The 13,181-nt window shown below is 40.4% G+C and overlaps 1 protein-coding gene across 1 annotated transcript in view; it reads left to right on the forward strand.

Annotated features, from left to right (window-relative positions):
- CLNK (cytokine dependent hematopoietic cell linker) overlaps window positions 1–13,181 on the forward strand; it is a 1,199,791-nt gene that overhangs the window by 671,958 nt on the left and 514,652 nt on the right. Inside the window, exon 10 of the mRNA XM_086964527.1 lies at window positions 3,576–3,600. Within this exon, the coding sequence (XP_086820653.1) occupies window positions 3,576–3,600 (25 nt within the window). The remainder of the gene's footprint in view (window positions 1–3,575; window positions 3,601–13,181) is intronic.

Below are 13,181 nucleotides of genomic sequence, written 5' to 3' on the forward strand. Positions count from 1 at the left end.
TCCCGTTAGCGCTATTGCTGCGAACGAAAACATCATCGTGATGTATCGCGTAGCCGTGTCCACGTGATACGCACGGCGTAAGCGCACCCGGAAGCACTCCAGCGAATACGATCGCGCAACGTAAACATGTGACGCGCTTACGCAATGCGCCCGGGGGCGCACCGCGTAAGCGTGTCGGTCATGTGACCTGAAAATAACACTTTTTATTGGTGCAGAACAGTTTTGGTTTCATAATGATGAAATCCCTGGTCTTGTGACCTGAAAATAACACTTCTCATTGGTTCAGGCCTTTTTTTTTCCAAATGATGACAGACCCCACATTTTTTCCTTATTCTGACTTTGTCCTTTGACTTAGAAAGACCTGTTTGGCAATCTTTCAGGTATATTTTGTACTTTGAAATGGCTTCAATAGCAGCAGCAGCTGGAGCATCTGCACCACCACCACCACAACCACCAAGAGGACCACCACAAGATTACATTGGTGGTCAACAAGAGGAGAAGGAGGAGGAGGAGGAGGAGGAGGAGGAGGAGGGGAGTAGAAGATGGCTGCAAGAACACAATACCCCATACCAGCCAAAACCACACATTGTATGGGAGTTTTTTTCGATCCCAGAGGGAAAGAAAAAAGTAAATGCGGCCAAGGTGACTTGCCTAATCTGTGGCATGGAACTTTCCAGGGGAAACCCTAATAAGAAATACTCTTTCTGAAACAACACCATAATTCGCCACATGCAGCGCAGGCATTCAATCAAATATTCTGCTGCAGAGATGAGGGAACTGGCCAGTAACCTTCCCCAATCTTCAAGCTCCACCTCCCAAAGAAATCAACCCACTCCAACGGGACCAGAGACAAGGGAGACGATCCCTTGCATTCAGCCACGGTTTGCGGATATCCGTATAACATGTATACATTGTGGTAAGACCATCTCCTATGGTGAACTGAGCATAAAGCTCATCGTCCTTGCTGGGGACAACCACAAATGCCCCAAAAAACCCTAATTTTTTCTTATTTTTTTTTCTGCTCCAGTTGAGCCATTTTTAATTCCCTGTTTTTTCGTTTATCCCCATAAAAATACCCCAAAAAATATAAAATAGTTCATAAAAGCCAAAAAAAGTACAAAATATTCCAAAAACACAAAAAAATATAAAACAACAAAAAGAAGAAAAAAAACTGTTCTTTTTAGAACTACCTCCAATCTATAAAAAAAAGGCTACATTTTTTAATAGCTCTGTCATTCTTCTTTGCCCATGGGCCGCTCCCCGGTCCGCTCCCCGGTGCGCGTACCGGGCGCTCCCCCGCGCAAAAAAAAATATATATATATATATTTTGCACTGCGGGGCCCTTTTATAGCCCCCACATCAAACCTAGGGGGTCAGGGGGGTCTACCCTGCCCCCTTATGGTCATTTCCCCCATTGTTTTTCCCACCTCTTGTGTCTCGATCCTACCGAGACACAAGATGGCGGCCGGTCCGGACTGTTTCGAATGTTTACAGACACCCGAGAGCCAATCAGCTTTCCGTGTGCACCTCGCATGTCCTGCCCGCCGCGCTCCCCGGTGCGCGTACCAGGGTGCGGCCATAGATATATATAGTTTTTTGAACCTAAATTACTCAAAATCCACTGGAGCACATATCTTGAGACATAGCAAATGCACATCGGGCTACCAGTCCCTACAATTTTGCCAAGTTTGGTGTAAATCCATTCGGCCGTTCGGGCTAAAAGTGAGTTTGACCGCCCTATGGAAATTAACATGGGGAAAACACGTTTTGGGACCCCCCTTTTATCTCGACCCCGCTTGACGAATCCCCCCCAAATTATCAGGCAGATTCGTGAACCGGCGCCAAAGTTACTCCAAATAGAATTTTGAGATTTTGCATTGAAAAAAATCCTAACTATAACTACCTACTGGCGACCGCCAGTAGGTAATATATGTTTTTTTTATAAGTAGTGCTATATACATCGATATTTATATTAGAAATGCCACATGCAGATCTTTCTTATGTTCTTCAATGCTGCCAATTCTACCACTGTACCTGGACTAATAATCTAATCAACAGGTAGTCAACGATAGTCCATAAATCAGAGGAGTGTGCTAGTCTATTTTTTGAGAATTCCATGTGGTGGGATCTTGGCTGTTGATTCACCAAAATACCGGTGGAGGAGGAAGTCACACCCTTTGACAGCAATGATTTCACAGTGACATTATTTGACCTTTGAGTTGAATCCCAAGAACTGATGCCATGGGACCTTGAATCAGATGACATTACAATATTTGATTTCACTGAAGCTTAGTGTGTATCTCAAAGATAAAATATATTGCTAAGGGAGGTGCACAAAAGAGAGATTTAAAATAAAACAATAGTAGTCAGATCTACCTGTACTAATTAGTACAAATCAGATATTATATCTGAACTATGATATTGGTTTGTTTTATTCCTTGTTGTTCTTAATGAGTTTTGATTCATTTATCAAAAACAGAAGTGACAGTTCTGTTCTAGCATCATTTTTCATGTTCTCACAATAATGGAAAATGGCAGCAAGTTAAAATATATATAAATATGTTTTTATCCTTAATTAATAGTGTAATTTTCCAGTGGGAGCTGCAGAAATGAAACAGTGAACATCAGCGCTTCTGTTACGGGCAGTGCTTGTGTCACTGCTGAGGCCGCGTTTGTACAGGCAGGGCCAGGGATGCCAAGAGGCAAGCCAAGGGTTGGAGCTGCAACAAGCCTGCAGTCCTAGCTAAGACCCTTGGCGACCCCCAATTGACATCAATACATGTAATGCTATTGTGGGGTGGATTGAAAAGTCTTAAAATGGCACCCAGTTGGGACTATCTAGGGTAGGTGTTTAGTGTGAACTTGTAAATTAGAAGGCCGAGAGGAAAAGGTACGTTATCCTATTTGTTAATCTTAGGAAGTTTGGCTCATGTTAGGCAGAGAGGGAAGGCTTTCCAGAAAGCTGAGTCTAGAACATGGAGGATTAGTTCATGTAAGACTATTAAAAAGTGAAAATTGTATCTGAGTCAAAAATAACAAAATGATTGTGCGCGTATAGGGATTTAGCAGCATCAGATATTTTGCTATACCAAGTATATATTTAAATAACTTATTTAGACTATCTAAATATGACAGTGAGATGTATGTTTAGGATGTGTTGAAAAAATAAACTGGGTTTGTTTCCAATACAGTGACTGGGCGCTTGCTCCGTGAATTCAGTATCCTTTCAAAAAAATGTTTTTGTTTTTTTAATCATTCGCCTAACCGTCTCGGTCTCATAATGATCTCAATCTCTAATCACACACTGAAAAATAATAGCCTTCTGTTTTCTTTTCTTTATGGATTTTACACAAAGCTCTATCAACAAGATATATTTCATGTGGACGACTTAATTAACTTTTCTGTCTATAAATGCTTTCATAACTTGTAGACTAAGAAGTACATAAAACTCAAGATAATATCTCCGGCTATACGTTGCAAAGAAACTGTAATCAACATTTAAGGACACAGATTAAAGCAAATTAATTCTGACATACATTTTAACATAGCATGGTCCTATCTGTTTACATTTGTAGGCAACCGTGGATAAAGGAATTGGAAGTAAGTGAGAAACCACTTTCTGTTCTCTGCACGATTCATACAAAAAGTAAGAAATTAAAATACTAAATGAGTCGACAAGAAGCTTTGCACTTATTTTGTGTATACTTAACGAATTGAAGTGCCTCAGATTTTGTTTGTGGACAGAAAACAAGCAGTGGCTAAGCCAGGAAACTCTTGCTTATTTCAGCAATGGGGACTGTTGTAATGGCTGTATGTTGTGTGATATGTGTGGATGCACAAATATAACACATAACATATGCAGACACAGGTTTATGGTATAATTTATGTAACTCAGATCTGACATATTCTTACCCCAACTCTCTCCAACTTGTATTCCTTTGAAACAAAAAGACATATTGTGTATTGAATTGTTTTGCTTGTTTACTTATCACTACAATATTCAACTGCAAGACATAATGACGTTTCCTTCCATGTTATCTAATCACAATACTAAACAAATAGCCTTCACAGACTCTAGGATTCCCATAGATACCCTTCAAATGTCAATAGAAGACAGTTTGTAAATTGAATAGACAAAGATAACAAAATATTTTGTAAGTGAAACAAAACCCCTGAGGATGAAAAACATTTTATTATGAAATTAACAGAATGTTCTATGAAATATGAATTACATTGGAACTCCTACAGGGATGGGGAGCAGAGGAATTCGCAATTCAGACCCTGTCACCACCGGTCACAAAATGTGAATGATGCACAGGCACAAATTGATAACAACGCCAGCAGATAGTACTCTGCTTCCACATAATTGCAATGAACATGAATTCATAGAGGAGAAGCAGTCAACAAACAATCTGGTTAAACACTTAGAAAAGGCGAGGCAGAAAGGCCAGTGAGAGTGGTGAGCACACAAAAAGCATAATTCCCCTGACCAAGAGAAAGAAATTCTTGTAGATCAACAGGTGAGTCTTTTTTTTCACCATATATCCGTTGCCAAGAATGCCCACAAATGGGCTGAACCCTGGTAATGGGTATATGGTATTTGTCCACATATATCTTTTAAATGTGAGCATCTGACACATCTGCAGTCGAAATGCATGCACAGGCATCAATATATTTTTGAAAAGTACTTACCACTGCTGCAAGAAATTCTTGTAGATGACGGTGTGGTCTTCAGCAATCAGTTGTTTTACAAAGCCTCAGTTACAGTTCCCAAGTCAACCAACAACTCAATCTAGAGCTGAATTCAGAAACATGGATGTAGTAGTAGTAGCCACCAGAGCATTGAAGAAATTAGAAAACGTGCTATGAACGTCGCTCCAGAACTAAAGAGAAGCTTGCGATTTGGAGGAAGAGAGCTTCCGAGACTGACAAGGAGCCATCTACTCTGCTATCAAGTATAGCTCTAGGTGAGGCTATTAAAAGGGCTATGGTACCATAGGTTTTATACAAATTATTGTCCATTGACACTTCTGAACCTGTGCAGCCTCCATCAGGTAAGTATGTTACAATTATTAATTTGTAACATACTGTTTTCCACAAATGTGGTTTTATTTTGTGAAGATATGTGAAATGTTCACATAAAGTATGCACATTGTTGACGATTTAAGTATTAATTTAAAAGTGTATGAGCCATTTTCTATAATGTATGATGAAATGCACAGTGGGAGTAGCTTCATATAGGTTATGCACCCCAGCATAGTAGTTAGAGTTGCTCTGCTGGGGTGCGTAAAAGGGAGAGATTAGCAGAATTTCATATTTGCTAGAATATGGTGCTGCTGTTAGCTTCCCTACCACAGTTCTACCTATGGAATGTTTGATGCCGCACACAAATCTTCTGCTATTTTGCAAGGCGTCTGAGTAATGTGTATAATTTTTGTGCATGTTGAGGGTACCCCTCCAGCTCAAAATACTATGATTTAACATACTTTGCACTATTTATATCTTTATAAGTGTTTTCCACAGTGTATCAGACATGACTGTGGGTAGCAAAGTACTGGTCAAAGTGCTGCTCAATCTGACACTCTGGCACTCATTCCGATGTTGGTCAGACAAGCGTCCGACCAACATTGCAGTGGAAGTGAAACCGCCCAACTGGTAGTCAGCGGTTCCACTCCCGGTATTCCGATGCGACCGCCACCACTGTGGTCAGAAATACGCCTTTTCCAATTGCAGCTTGTGCCACGGCCTGAAAAAGAGATGCAGCACAAGCTACAATTGGAAAAGACATAGTCTACACATCCTTGCCCCTTGTGCCTGGCACAAAGTGGTGCCTGCCACACTGCACATGGATGTGTGATGGGCACCACATGTGCCTACCAGTCCTCATATCAGATGCCCGGGGGCAGGAGGACAGAGCTAGGGTTGGACCGCCTTGAAAAGCAGAGTGAAACATGCATTGTAATCCCTATGGCAGTGCCTGAGCAGGCAACGCCCCTATTGTAGCGATTACTATACATCCACTCTTTGAGCTCGTTGGAAAAGCATTGGTTGGTCTCCCAGCCCAGAGTCTTTGACCGACAGATCAGAATCTGGCAGCCGGACCACTGAGGTAGATGTTGGTGCACCCGCCACCAACTACCTGTCGGGGGTGGGCCCACAGACATTGGAATAAGTCCTTCTGTATTTGGTGAAGAAATTGGAATTGTGGTGTATTACATAGTCAATGTAAAAGAAAATATCTTTTTGCAGGAGTGATTTTGCAGATGAAGACACTGTCATCCAACCAAAGTGAATATAGGATGTAATTGTGCCACAGCGCAAGGCATTTGACATATTTTACATGAGTAATTGTAGCTCTTTTATAGATCTTCCCTACAACCTGAATGATAGGAAACTATCAAAACCAAAATGTATACAAAATAATAAAGGACATTATTTTTAACTCAAACTGACATCTATAATTTTGATTAAGCATCTATTATTATATATATTGTAAAGATCAACATATATGTAAAAATTGCTGACTGTTTAGTCTATTGCCATTAGATATTATTCAAGAGGAGTATTTAGAGAAAATATCGAAAGTTTAATATCAACCCACATAAATATCGAGTTGCAAACATCATGATGCAGAAATATCATGAGCTAGAATACAGTTGACAAAAATATAGATTTTAAGGTAAATAATATCAAACATAGAAAGTGTTAATATAAATTACAAAAATATCGATGTTGTTTATCTCGATGTTGAAAATGTCATCATTATTAATATTATTTTTTAAATTATTTTTGAGTATTTTATTATCTATGTTAATTGTATATGTTATAATATTGTTTGTACAAATATTATTTATGTTTTTTAATATAGTATGTAAATTCTTAGTAGGTCTTAAATTTTATGTAATAGTTTTTTTGTGATTTTAGTTCTGTAGCGGGTTGTGGGATTTATAGGGGTAGAGGGTGGGAAGTAAATACATTATAATGTATTCATTAAAAAATATACATATCAATGATTTAATTGATAATTATTCATATTAACTGTATGTTTTGGGTGTGTGTTGTTGGTTTTGTAGGCGTATACAGTAGGAAGTAAATTCATTATAAATAATTAATAATACATTTCTTAAATATTATTCATTATTTAATTTATAATTATTTATGTAAACTGCATAATTATTATTAATTAAGTTTGAGGTGGAGGTTGTGTGTTTTGTTGGGGTAGAGGGTGAGAAGTAAATTAATTATAGTAATTTAATAATTAATTTGTAATTAATAATTATTATTAAATTGATCATTATTTATTTTGAATGTATAATTGATAATTTTGCGAGTTGTGAGTTTCGTAGGGGTTAAGGGTGGGAAGTAAAACAATTATAAATAATTAAAAATGATTTATTATTATAATTAACTATTTAATTAATAATGAATTATGTAAATTGTGTAATACATTTTTTTCCATATTTTCTGGCTGTGTTGTAGTTTTTATATGGGTAAAGGGTGTGTAGGAAATTAATTACAATAACGGGGAGAGAATTTGGTGTAACGACTAGGATGGCCGACCTCAAATCTGGGGACCGGGTTCGAGTCTCGACAATGAAGCTCAACAACCTGTGATTCTGTGCAAATCACTTAATCTCCCCATGCCTATCAAAAGTGAATGTCTTGTTGTGTAATGCAACTGGTGCTAATGTAAAGCGATCTGATACCCGATACCTTTGGGTCAAGTTTGCGCTATAAAAAAAACTCTGGAAAAAAAACGAAATAAAGAAATAATTATTGACAACTTATAATAAATATAATGATAGCTCATTATGCAAATTGTGCAATTATGATATTGTTTAAGTTATATATTAGATGTGACTTAAATTTGTAGGGTTTAAGTGTGACCAGTTAATTAAATATAATTAATGTATTATTATTGAAATTTTATTATGTGAATTATGTAATTAAGGTTTTATTAACTGTAAATATTCAATGTGGTTTTTTAGTTTTGTATGGATAAATGTTGAGAAGGTAATTCAATAGAATTTTTTTACTAATAACAAATTTAAAAATAGTACACACCTTTATTTTATTTTATTCTATTTAGTATTGTATGTCTTAATTGTTTTCTGCTGTTTAACCCCTTGCGGGCTGACGTCGGCCGTTGGCCGACGGCAGCACTACCTCCCTAGTGCTGCCATCGGCCAACGGCCGATGCAGCCCCGCCCACTCTTCAGAACGCCTGCACAGCGGCGGAAAAAAACGCCACTGTTAAGACGTTAATTATAAATAATACTGTATCTATTTGTTGATGTTATTTTGAGAATATAGTTTTGTTTTTAAATATAATATTTGTATTAATTTATGATATGTTTAAAGATGAAAGAATATGCAATTTGTTTATTTCAGGGGGAAATATATATATATATATTTAATGAAATAAACAGGTTTCAGGGAGGTTACAGTTAGAAATTAGCATTTAAAAAACCTTAGAAATTGACTGAAAAAAATCACAGGTTTCAGGGACATTATAGTTAGTTGGACGTTTCACTCGTACAAAACCAGAGAAATTCAGCCATTATAGTTAGTTCAGCTACCTATAACTCAGGCCCCCGCAATGCACTGCTGATGACATCACATATTACATCATTCATGACATGGTCAGTGACATCAATGATTTTTCAAATGCTAATTTCTAACTATAACGTCCCTGAAAACGATGGGTTTTTTCAGTGAAATTCAAAGGTTTTTTAAATGCTAATTTCTATCTATAACGTCCGTGAAATCTGTGTTTTTTTCAGTGAATTTCAAAGGTTTTTTAAATGCTAATTTCCTACTATGCCTCCAGAGGTAGGACATAGAAAGAGGAAGAAAGGCACAGAAAGAAGCAAGATAAATGCAGAAAGAGGCACAGAAGTCCAGTAGGACGAAGAAAGGTGCAGAAAGAAGCAAGAGATGTGTACAAAGAACCAACAGAGGAGCAGAAGGAGGCCCTGTTGAAAAGCCATCCTGTGCCTCCAACTTTTTGCTGTGCTGACATGTACTGGTGGTAACTGACTCTGACTAACCACTAGAGCCATTGCTATTCTAAAAGACACTTAGAATACAGTGAAAACACCTGCATACACTAGGGAACACTATGCGTTGGAGTACCCCTGTGATTGGCATGACCTCCTCTGTAAGGCCCGAGTACATAATAGGACAGGGAGATTAAAACTACCTCTAAGTAAGAGATGCAGAAACGGTGCTTCTTTAACCCCTTCCGTGAACGGCCGATGGGAGCACTACCTCGCGGGTGCTGCCGTCAGCAAACGGCCGACGGAGCCCCGCCCACTCAATAGAACGCCGTTAAGGCGTTAAGTAGTAGTCACATTTGCAGAGTGGTGGAGAAAGGGTGCTGGGTCACCGAACAGCGCCCAGAATTTCTGCTGCATAGACAGGAGCTGACCGTAGCAGGCCATTAGTTTTGAAAATTTTGCTAAGATTCATCAAGTGGCTTCAAAGTTATTGGCAAATCAAAAACCGCTTTTCCTATGGAAAACAGGTTCTAACTATAACTACCTACTGGCGACCGCCAGTAGGTAATATATATATATATATAACAACCAGTCATCATCTTAAGGTTGCGAATGTAACATTCCAAGATGGCGCCTAGAGTGACCACGGTGGGGTTGTCCTCTGTCTGTTTCCATGACTAAAGAAAGAGAAAATGTCTTATTTAATCCACTGTGATGTACGAATTGTTGTTACCCACACTGACGAAGGCAGCACGCCGAAACACGTCTGTGTAGAGCGCCTGTGAAAATAAACCTTGCATGGTAGAAAGTACCCCTCGAGTGCTGTTGTCTTCTTCGTATTTGAGGAGGAGTTGGAGCGTTATATATATATATATATATTTTTATTTTTTTTTTCATAATTTTATTTTAATTTTCACTATTTATATTTTTTGTTATTTAGTATAATTTAGCAAATATTTTATTTTCCTGAACTGAATTAGACCGTTTCTAATGTTGCATAGAGTGCAATGGGGGCAGTAAATGCAATCCAACATTTTCTCTAGTTTTTGCACTGAGGGAGCAGGAATAGTAAATGTTACCCCTCCGCAATCCAACACTCTCCCTACTATTGCACTGACTATAATGAAGCACTCTCTCACAGACACGGTCTCACAGACTCTCACATATGCTCTCTCACAGACACTCTCTCACAGAAACTCTCAGACACTCCCTCACAGACTCTCACTGACACTCTCACAGGCACTCTATCACAGACACTATCTCACAGACACTCTCTGACAGTCTCACAGACTCTCAGAACTCACAGACACTCTCTCACAGACACTTTCTCACAGACACTCTCTCACAGACACTCTCTCACAGACTCTCACAGACACTCTTACAGACATTGTCTCACAGACTCTCACTGACACTCTCTCACAGACCCTCACAGGCACTCTATCAAAGATACTCTATCACATGCATTCTATCACAGACACTCTATCACAGACTCTCACAGAAATTCTCTCACAGACACTCTCTCACAGACTCTCTCTCAGGGACACTCTATCACAGACACTCTATCACAGAATCTCACAGACATTCTCTCACAGACACTCACAGACTCGTTCTCACAGACTCTCTCACAGACACTCTCTCACAGAATCTCACAGACACTCTCTCACATATACTCTCTCGCAAACATTCTCTCATAGACTCACAGATGCTCTCTCACAGACACTCTCTCACAGACTCTCATCGACACTCTCATAGACTCTCACAGACAATCTCTCACAGACACTCTCTCACAGACACTCTCTCACAGACACTCTCACAGACTCACTCACAGACACTCTCTCACAGACTCTCACAGACACTCTCACAGACTTACAGACACTCTCTCACAGACTCTCTCTCACAGACTCTCACAGACACCCTCAAAGACACTCTCTCGCATACTCTCACTGACACTCTCACAGACTCTCACACTCTATCACAGACACGCTCTCATAGACGCTCTCTCACAGACAATCTCACAGACTCTCTCAGAGACACTCTCTCACAGACACTCTCTCACAGACACGCTCACAGACTTTCTCACAGACACTCTCACAGACTCCCACAGACACTCTCTCACAGACTCTCACAGACACTCTCCCAGACTCACAGACACTCTCACAGACTCTCACAGATACTCTCTCACATACACTCTCTCACATACACTCTCACATACACTCACAGACACTCTATCACACTCTATCACAGAAACTCTATCACATACATTCTATCACCGACACTCTATCACAGACGTTCACAGACACTCTCTCACAGACTCCCAGAGACACTCTCACAGACTCTCTCTCATGGACACTCTCTCGCAGACTCTCACAGACACTCTCTCGCAGACACTCTCTTACAGACCTACAGACACTCTCTCACAGACTCTCACAGACTCTCTCTCACAGACTCTCACAGACACTCTCTCACTGACACTCTCACAGACTCTCACAGACTCTCTATCACAGACACTCTCTCACTGACACTCTCATTTACTCTCTCACAGACACTCTTTCACAGACACTCTCTCACTGACATTCTCAGACTTTCTCACAGACACTCTCTCTCAGACACTCTCTCACAGACACTCTCTCAGACTCTCACAGACACTTTCTCGCAGACTCTCACAGACACTCTTTCAGACTCACAGACACTCTTTCACAGACTTTCACAGGCACTCTCTCACAGACACTCTCACAGACACTCTCTCACAGACACTCTCACAGACACTCATAGACACTCTATCACAGACACTCTATCACAGACACTCTATCACAGACTCTCACAGACACTCTCACAGACTCTTTCTCACAGACTCTCTCTCACAGACACTCTCACAGAATCCCTCAGATACTCTCACAGACACTCTCACAGAGACACTCTCACAGACACTCTCTCACAGACACTCTCTCACAGACTCTCACATATACTCTCTCACTTAAGCTCTCTCATGGACACTCTCACAGATACTCTCTCACAGACTCTCATCGACACTCTCACAGACTCTCACAGACACTCTCTCACAGACACTCTCTCACAGACACTCTCACAGACTCTCCCACAGACACTGTCTCACAGACTCTCACTGACACTTTCTCACAGACTCTCTCTCACCGACTCTCACGGACACTCTCTCACAGATTCACAGACACTCTCTCACAGACTCTCAAAGACACTCTATCTCAGACACTCTCTCACAGACACTTCCCCAGACTCACAGACACTCTCTCGCATACTCTCACAGACACTCTCTCACAAACACTCTCCCACAGACACTCTCACATACACTCACATACACTCTCTCACAGACACTATATCACAGACACCATCACAGACACTCTATCACATCCACTCTATCACAGACTCTCACAGACACCCTCTCACAGATACTCTCTCACAGACTCTCCCTCAGAGACACTCTCTTGCAGACTCTCACAGACATTCTCTCACAGACTCTCACAGACACTCTTACAGACAATCTCTCACAGACTCTCACTGACACTCTCTCACAGACTCTCGCAGACACTCTATCACAGACACTCTATCACATACATTCTATCACAGACTCTCAAAGAGACCCTCTCACAGACAGTCTCTCACAGACTCTCCCTCAGAGACACTCTCTCACAGACTCTCACAGACAGTCTCACAGATTCTCAATGACACTCTCACAGAATCTCACAGACATTCTCTCACTGACTCTCACAGCCACTTTCTCACAGACACTCTCTCACAGACTCTCACAAACACTCTCTCACAGACTCTCTCTCACCGACTCTCACAGACACTCTCTTACAGATTCACAGACACTCTCTCACAGACTCTCTCTCACAGACTCACACAGACACTCTCTCAGAGACTCTCAAAGACACCCTCTCACAAACACTCTCCCACAGACACTCTCATATACACTCACATACACTCTCTCACAGACACTGTATCACAGACACCATCACAGACACTCTATCACAGCCACTCTATCACAGACTCTCACAGACACCCTCTCACAGACACTCTCTCACAGACTCTCCCTCAGAGACACTCTCTCGCAGACTCTCACAGACACTCTCACAATCTCTCAATGACACTCTCTCACAGACTCTCACAGACATTCTCTCACAGACTCTCACAGACACTCTTACAGAC

The sequence above is a fragment of the Lissotriton vulgaris genome, chromosome 3_2 (genome assembly GCF_964263255.1).
Source record: "Lissotriton vulgaris chromosome 3_2, aLisVul1.2, whole genome shotgun sequence".
Taxonomy (NCBI): Eukaryota; Metazoa; Chordata; class Amphibia; order Caudata; family Salamandridae; genus Lissotriton; species Lissotriton vulgaris.